The sequence below is a fragment of the Morone saxatilis genome, unplaced genomic scaffold, assembly GCF_004916995.1.
Source record: "Morone saxatilis isolate NCDOM2014 unplaced genomic scaffold, NCSU_SB_2.0 Contig2, whole genome shotgun sequence".
In the NCBI taxonomy this organism is placed as follows: Eukaryota; Metazoa; Chordata; class Actinopteri; family Moronidae; genus Morone; species Morone saxatilis.
The window spans coordinates 3,443,709-3,452,832 of NW_023339762.1; the positions used below are offsets into that span (position 1 = coordinate 3,443,709).

A 9,124-nucleotide genomic window follows, 5' to 3' on the forward strand; every position below is an offset into this window, starting at 1 on the left:
AATAAAAGGCCAAAAAAATAACTAAAAAAAAAAAAAGAAAGCCGTGATTACCTTAGACCTCGCTGAGTTGTAGCTAAGTTGTGGCTAGAAAGTGTTTAATATCCCTCATAGTACATTTTGATTGATCCAAGGGTCCGTGTACCGATGTAGTCACATGTAATGGTAAAACCGACTTGTACAAGTAAATCTTTACATCCCAAACTGTGTTACTCACTGAGCTTTAGAGATGTTGGCAGACTTTGATTTTTTTTCTACCAGTTCAGCAACTACAGCATATGAGCACAGAAAATATTAGTAAATTAGTCATTTCAATTATTGCCTTCTAGTGCAGAAGTTATTAACCAATCATATAAATAATTAATTGTGTGCGTCAAATAAAAAAAAGCCAAACACCTGCTGCAGCTTCTCAAATGTGATGATTTGCTTTTTGTTTAAATATATAAACGTTATAATTCTTTGTAATTGTAAAGCAATTCATAAATCAATCAAACATATCACATCTTCAGTAAAATAATGATTTGTTTCAGTCCATTAAGTGAAACAGAAGTGATTTTCACTTTGAAATGCTCTTCCCTCTTGACTATGTTTTTCACTTGTCCAACCTTGAGAAGCTGCAGCATTATTACTATGTCTTATAACCAAAATTCTTTTACATTTTTGAATGTATGACTTTATTTTACTTTTTTGTATTTTTGGACTTGTGCATTCACACTGCATTAATACGCCAGCCTAATATATTGCCAGCTACAGTTTTACACAGAGTCCTCCTGTTGAAAGAAGAGACACTTAACACATTGTGGGATATATTTTGTCATATGAATGGGATGTAGTGCAGGACACAAAACCTTTTTTAATCAGATTTAAAAAAAAAGATTTAAGATTCCCTGTTACAAAGTCCAACAACTCAATAGCTGACATTCCAGTATACAGTGTACAATCGAGCTGTTTCTTTCTACAGCTCAACTGCTAACATTCCAGTCTACAGTACACAATCAAGCCATCTCATTCCGCTATGAAATAGGCTGAAGTTTCCATTGTGTCAGGGTAGTTATTAGCCCCAGAGACAGACAGAGCCAGCCAAGAGAGGAGTTAGGGCTGTCCGTCAGCCTCTAATGTCTCCACACAACAACCCAAACCTAAACTGACAGGCACACACCACACTGACAGCCCACTAACAACACACTATTGTTCCCTTCCAAATGGCCAGGACACACCTTTCAGTGCCCACAGAAAGAGAGAGAGTGGCGGAAAGAGGACACACAGAGACAGCCATGTACTGTGGGCCCTCGTCGGACCAGCACACAGGACACACATGTAGCCTATACGTAGATTAGGGCTGGTCAATGTGGATGAAATGTTCTTTCATGGTACTGTGATACTGACCTACTGTGTATCGTGATGAAGTACATTTTCGGGAAATTATTTGAGAAACTGACAAAATAACTAGATGCTCTGTGTTTGGGCAATTTTAAATACCGGACAAATAAGCATTGATGTAAATATGTTATAGACCTTATGTTGCCATAATGCGACCCTGCCCACTGTTGCAACATAATACAACCAAAGATGTTGAAGAGTAACTTAACACTAATTGTTAAGATGAGTTAGTAAATTATATGTACAGCTATAGTTAGGTAGGTAGAGCAGATCGTTCATTGATCACAGGGTTGGTGGCTCTATCCTCAGACCTTCCTGTCAACAAATGGAAGCATCTGTGATCATTTGGACGTTAAGAATCAATGCAATGTATAGGAGCATTTTGGATTCAAAAACTTAGGGGAAAAAATAAATAATTGACAGAGGTGTGTTGAAGCTAAAACACAATGTTAAGTTTCTCTTTAAAGGGATAGCTACGTTCCATGTTATAAACGGCATAGCAAAATATATGATCGTAAGCCAGTTTTTATCGTCACAGTATATATTTTTCCATATACAATATTATCAAAGCAAATTTAGTAGGTTCCACAAAAATATCGAAGCTCGGTAACTAGCCTTAAATAGATTTGCAAGCATTTGAGACCCCCCCCCCAGTATGCTCAAGCACATCTCTCAGTTGTGTCCTATCGTGCACACTTCCTTGTCCGTGCTATGTTTCAATTTCACCGCGCACACACACACACACACACACACACACACACACACACACACACACACACACCACACACAACACACACACACACACACACACACACACACACACACACACACACACACACACAGCACTTCTCGAGGGAGCTGGAGGCAACAGGCCTGTCCTCTCAGACCCTATGCCAGTGGATGCCTTCCAAAAATATCTGATCCCCTAAAGGCATAGTTCACTCAAAAGAAGTCTGCTGATGTTTTCCAAGGGAATCTGATTTCAAGCAGAGTGAAGCAGCACGCACTGTCAATATGCATCTGGTTTAATGAGAGGGTGAGAGTATAGAGCCGCCCTGCGTCGCTATGTTAACACTTTCCCCAACGTGGAAATGAGAATTTCACTGTATTGCACATTCATCAGCTGCCATTTTGACAGAGCAAAATTAGTGTGCGCGTGTGTGTGTGTGTGTCTGTCATTTCAGACTCTTATTGCCTCAGCCCGTCATTAACCTCTCAGTATGTTGTAATAGCCCCTGACAAATAGCAGGGGGGCATGAGTACATATAATGAGGATACAGTATGTGCATTCCGTTGTTGCACTGATGAAAGTTGCAGTTTGAGTACGACTGGAGTTCTTGGATTTGACTGAATTACTTTCTTTTTCATTTTATGCATCACATTTTTTGCCACTGGCACTTGGTTTTAGTCCAAAATGAGGGTCAGAACACATGGAAAGACATGGAAATGGAGCTGTTACATCAAAAATGGAGTGACAGAGAACCCGCAGAGGCTCCGTCTGATGTCGACCCTACCTTCTGTCGAATCTCTTCTTCCATCTTGATGGGGGAGCCAAACTCAGCGACCTGACGGACGCCCTCGCTGGCGTAGCCTCCGTACTCCCACAGCACGTAGCCTCTGGAGTGAGATGCACCAATCAGAGCCGACCAGTGGTTTGCTCGCCCTGGAAGACGGGAGAAGGAGAGACAAGGAGACTTAAATCAGTTAAAATTCTGATAAGTGAGTCAAGAAGAGAGTGAAAACTAGCTGCTACTAGATTATCAGTGCTTTCAGACAAGCATGATAACATTTATTTTACTGTTGGTCAGTCAGCTTTTTCTTCGGCTGTTATAGTTTGCCTTGATTTGTCCACCTCTGTAACAGATTCTACACAGAATACTTTACGAGCATTAGTTCATGTACTGAAGCCAATAACATTTATTACCTTATCCTGTTAACCAGCCAGTGCCATTTTATTTTTCTTCATTCATGGTAACATTTTTTTCATGTTAGTCCATTTTGTGCTACTACCGATCAGTAGTGAGTGATTACTATTACTATTTCTTGGCTGGGTGCAGTAACTGGTGAAGTCTAGAGCAGGGATATCAAACTACTAGCCCGGGGGCCTTATCTGGGACTCCTTCTCCCTCCCTCTGGCCTGCAACATGATGTCAAAAATATAATAGAATCCAGACCACAAGATCATTATTTTTATTGTTGTATTATAGTTTTATAGTTGTTTCATATCAATTTAAACTACCTCTTTATATACAATTATTATAAAAACACAGTTCTGTTTTGAAAAATGTATTTCAATGTACTGCAAAATAATAAAAGGCTAAAAGGTGGCCGTAAAAGCTTGCAAACGGTTGGTAAGATGGGGCTTTGGGGCTTTAATGGTTTTTGGCTGCAAACAACAAAGATGATACAAAATGATGATATAAAAATGTATGGAAATTCTATTTTATTCACATTAATAATGGAAATATTAAATTTTATTCAGAATACTGTGCTTTCTTGTAGCACTTGAATACTGAAGTGGCCCTCCTATGAGATGACAATACCAGCAGTGGCCCCAAGCCAATTTTAGTTTGAGACCACTGGACTAGAGGAAGTCACTTCATCTGGCCAAGAAATAGTCCGACCCATAACCCCACTGTAGAAAAAAACATGTTGTTTTTGAACAGATCTGTGTTTATTAGTTAGCTATACACATGCAGACCTACAGTGTGTTCTCTAGTCATACTGTGGATGTGTTCAGTGTACATGCATGCATTAGTGCCTGCCCGCAGTCTGAACTCACTTGGGTAGTCTTTGGGATGTACTTTCTCTGACCAGTTGCCATAGAAGGTGAGTCTGTACTTGGCTGTTCCACAGGCGCAGCACTCCATGGCAGGAGTCTCTGTAGCTTCACCGAACACACGCTCTACAGGGAGGAGGAATTTGAACACACACCCATATGTAAAGATTTAAGTGTAGACAAGATGCGCAAGCCAGATCATTTATAGAGAACACAGTTCAAACAGAGAGCAAACAGACAAACAGAGATCGGCTGGCGTGCGAGCTCTGACACAAATGCACACCTGAATAAATTACCAGTTAGATGACTACAATTTGGAACCAGTAAGAATGTCACAAAATTACACTGCTGGAATAAACTGGTATTTAAATGACACATTAGCCTTGACGTGGACTCATAAATATTCAAATACTGGCCTCGACCAATGTTTTGCAAAGATAGGTCAAAGGGAGTACTTGAATATTTATGAGTCACCAAATTATTCAGAAGAAATTCTCACTTGACATCTAAGTTATAGCAGGATGAGTAAGCAAACTGAAAACAGGGTAGCTTGATTGGCTTGCATAATAGCCTGGAAAATTAGATTTTGGTGTGGAGAGGAAGATTTTATGAAAGTAAAAATCCCCTGAGATTGAGTTTTAAAAACCATTTGTCCGGACTCTGGTTTTTATTGTACAATAAAGGTGTGCATCAGAGCTCAGAGACTCCCTCACTGTCTCACAAGACTTTAGTGTTTATTTGGGGGAGCGTGGCATTTTTCTCTGCGGTGAAATCACAGGTAACATAAAAGCTGTGGCGCTGCTCTGTGGCGAAATACAAAGGAATATTTAAATTCCACACAGACTCCCAGGAGATCTGTGATTCGCTGTCCTCACATATTTCCCCGCTGCCTCTGTTGGCTTCATATTTTTTTTTAACACGGTATAAAAGAGCTGTTCTGCTTCGAAGCGGTGGGGAAAAAAATGACAGATAGAACAAGGGATAATGGCACCATGATGAGCGGTCAAGGATGAAAAGATGAGCAGCCAACAAGGGAGAGGAGGAGATGATGGGCAGCTGTCATTACCTTTCTCACACAGCCGAATGGTGAGAGAGCCTTCATCCTGGAAATAAATGACTTTCTTCTGGACAATGCTGGCCCTGGAGAGACAGAGAGAAAGAGGCAGTGAGAAAGCGAACGGAAGCGAAAAATTGTGAAATTATGACAGAAAAGAAAAGGGAGAGGAAGTTGGATTGTAAGAGGGGTGCAGAAAGGGTATTAGATGGATAATACTGTAGTGGGTTTTTTTCAATATCTGATCCATGTAATCCTCGACGAGGGGGGGAAGGTAATGGGCTCCCCGAGGTTTCATACTGGACACGGAGTACACATCTTTTCACAGAAACAGCTCTGTATTTTCCAGACCTCATGACACAATCACACTGCTGCAATATGAAATGTATCAGAGCAATATGCCCACAGACATGAAGAAGAGAGAGCTGAAATTACAGTCGGCAGCAGGAATATAGATCTTTACACAGGCTGCACACAGAGCCGAACTCTAACATATGAGCTAATACAGGAGAATGAAAGTGTCCCAATGAAAATAGGTTGTTTTACCAATACCCTCTACATTCCTCTTCAGTGAAAATGAAACGAATTTCTCACATTGTGCAGACAGACCTTTAAAACTTAGTGTGATGACACTTCTATGGAAAGACTGACAACGAAGGTTAAAAAAAATGTCAAGAGGAAAAATAAGATCTGGTGGCCTTGCAATACTTTTACAATATGTTTGAAATAGTTTTATATTCCATCGCAATAGAGTTGCATACACTCAAAGTACTTTTACATTCTGTCTGAATAGTTGAGCATGCTTGCGCCCACACTTCTCAGACAAAATCTTAAAATCCTTTCACTGCTCTGCTGTCATAAACTGTTGGATGCACTAGAAAAAGATGTCATTGTTAGCACTTTACACGAATTGTCAACAATCCAAACATAGAAATGACAGAAATCTGCGTGTTGTTTCATTTCTGCAGCAGGTTGTTAAACTTTTTTTTATCTTGGGAGCCAAAATTGAAAATGAGTGCGCCCCGGGGACCAAAGCTCATGAATGCATAATTTCTACATCAGCTTGGAAATATTCATTAAAATACTCAAATTTATATCTACAGTAAATCATATCACATGTTACAAACCTTGTTTTACATTTCTGTAAATAACAAACCAACTACAAGAGGAAAGAAACTCAAGAGGAAAACAGCACCTAACTTACTTTTTTAAGTTTTCTGCTTTGTTCTGGAAGAACACCATATGTTTTCTAAGCAGGTGTCTTATCAATTTATTGCTTTTAAAGCTCTGCATTGTTCCTAATTACTCTGACATACCATACTCAAGATATTCGTCATCATATTTATGTTCTGACTAAACTTCATGACAATAAAGCTGTTTGCAATTCTAGGTATTGACACGTGAACTATTGCCCTGCGATATGGTCCAGTGTGGCAAAAAAAAAAACATGTGCAGAAGCTTGAGATAGTTCAGAATCAAGCAGCATTGGTCCTGAACTGTTTCAGATGGAAGGCCGAGGGGATGCTTGCTGGTCTGTCCTGGCTGAGGGTGGAGGAGTTCAGTTTCTTATCTTTCTTCTGGGAAATATGTGCAAGACAGTGACAACTGATAAGCAGAGCCAGACATTGTAAACATTACAATGTCTTTTTATTCTCTCTCTTTAAGTTAAGTGTGGGTTTAGCCCACACTTAGAGGGGTCTTTTTTTTCCCCCATTCATGGCAGTTAAACGCACTGTTTTTCAAGCCATTTGAAATAATCAAATCTGTACATCATTTGGGAAAAACATGATAGTTGCCCAGGAAAAAAAATCACCCTGTAGAGTCTACATCCTCTAGGGTTCTGAAAACGCTCTGAGTAGGATTTGAAAACAGGCGGATCAAAGAGCTGCGTCCCAGACGCAACGTCATAAAGCCACAGTGGAATTTCAAGGTAATGGTTGTGCTCTGATATGAATATGTATGTATATAATAAATGTATATAATTTTATATTCAGTTATGTTTGATTAATCACGTAAAACTTTGGACAGGAAAAATAGCTGTTGCACTGATTAGAGAAGATTCATAAATAAAGATAAACTTCTGTTTGGGCTTTAAGGTAAGATGTGGTTGTGGAGAGCCTGAATCTGACAGCGCACCAACAAATGTGGATGGAGCAGCTGACTGACAGGAGAAAACATGCATACAAATGTCCTGCTAACAAAGAGTTGCCAATATAAGGAGATGCTTGTGTGAGGGAGAGCAGCTATAAGATTTATAAAAGCTCTGTGACTTGCCTCTAGTCATATAAATAAAAAAAACATATAACTAAAGGTAGATCATGTATTTCCACTGCTGACCAGTCTGACTAAAGACAGACTTAGATCTAAAAGATGAAACTGTACTTCATCTTGCAGTGGCTTCAGGTACTCTTAATTTTGATTTGATACTCCACGTATCATTTTCAAAGCAATAAATGGCCCATCCCCAAATTGCATGTCAGAACTGTTATCTTTAGCAGAAACAAAGTTTGTGCACAGCAGGCGACCCACATGTGACTGTGGCAAAGCCTACATTAATGACTAATGATAATCAAGCCTCACAGTCAGAATGCCTCAAATGTAGCGGAGTTTTGCTTTGGAAATGCCATAAGAAATTGCACTATATGCATCATACAAATTAAAATTCACAACGATTATATAACTGCAGTTTTTCTAAAAGCAGTCTGTGTGTCACAGCAGCAAAGTCTTCCAAGTATCTCCACCTCGTACAGCAGAGACATAAAAACGGGATATGAAAGTGAGCTGAACAACACTGACTGTGGAGACAGAGGAGGGACTGGCGACATTAAGTAGGAGTTATCGGTTATATTGCTCCTATAAATCTTACACAGACTGAATGGTGCAATATACCCTGCAACATGGGTTGACTGCTTGGGCATGAAATTGAAAAACAAAAGTGAAATATATAGACTATTATTGAGCTGCCCTTGATAGTTTTTAAGTAAATTCTGTAATGGTTTCAATAGGGCTAATAGTCATTTGTCAAAAGAATTCATCAATAAATCTGACAATAAATCTGGTCATTTGAAAAGATTTTATATCTTTTCACTGTGAACATTCAGTAAAATCTATTCATACCTACAGTCACACCTGCCTGTCTTTCTTTAAGATTTAAGATATCTCCTCTTCACCATCAGTTCAATCTGTGCCGCAGTTTTCTCATCTCTAGTTTGAGTATTGGTCAAATAACAGGCCACTGCACCTCAGAGAATACATGCGAAGGAGAAAACAAGTTCTAACAATGTTTTCTGCATTTCTCTCTGGTCCAAAGAGGTCATATAGATGACTTAATATATCTGTTTCAGTAGTGTCCAAGTGGTAAGTAAGGACATGCAGCTAGAACCGTGAAAAGGTGTCTACTTTACATTTACCTTGAAATTCTGCAACTAGTGTTAAGTTGCTAACTCACATCATGGCATTTCCACTTTATCACTTTTCGTTATCAAGCTGTCAGTACCCACTTTCTTTTTATTATCCCAGATGATAAACTTGACTTGCAGTCAGGGATATGAGGTAAAAACACAAGTACAGACAAAAATATAAAAAATGATTCCTGTACATACAATATACAGAACACAGTAATACAACAACAATTTCCTCAAAAACACTATTGATTTTACTCTTTAAATCCCGAACCGGTAGATATCAGTGCTGTAAACGTAAACTGGGGTCTATGATGCTGGATGTCACAGGGATAAATACAAATACAGATCCCACTGTTCTGCTTGTTCTGGTTCTTAACTTTTTTTACTTAGAGGTATGCATATGGTGTTGTGTTATTTAGACTACTACTACTACTACTACTACATATACATATATATATATATATATATATATATATATATATATATTTTATTTTTTTTAAATCTTAATAT

At 38.9% G+C, this 9,124-nt stretch overlaps 1 protein-coding gene across 1 annotated transcript in view; it reads right to left on the reverse strand.

Moving 5' to 3' along the window:
* Positions 1–752: 752 nt before the first annotated feature.
* Positions 753–9,124, reverse strand: part of LOC118330306 (spondin-1-like) — a 32,301-nt gene continuing 23,929 nt past the window's right edge. Inside the window, exons 4-7 of the mRNA XM_035664795.1 lie at positions 5,223–5,296; positions 4,160–4,282; positions 2,892–3,040; positions 753–767 (exon numbers count right to left, since the gene is read on the reverse strand). Coding sequence (XP_035520688.1) covers positions 753–767; positions 2,892–3,040; positions 4,160–4,282; positions 5,223–5,296 — 361 coding nt within the window. The remainder of the gene's footprint in view (positions 768–2,891; positions 3,041–4,159; positions 4,283–5,222; positions 5,297–9,124) is intronic.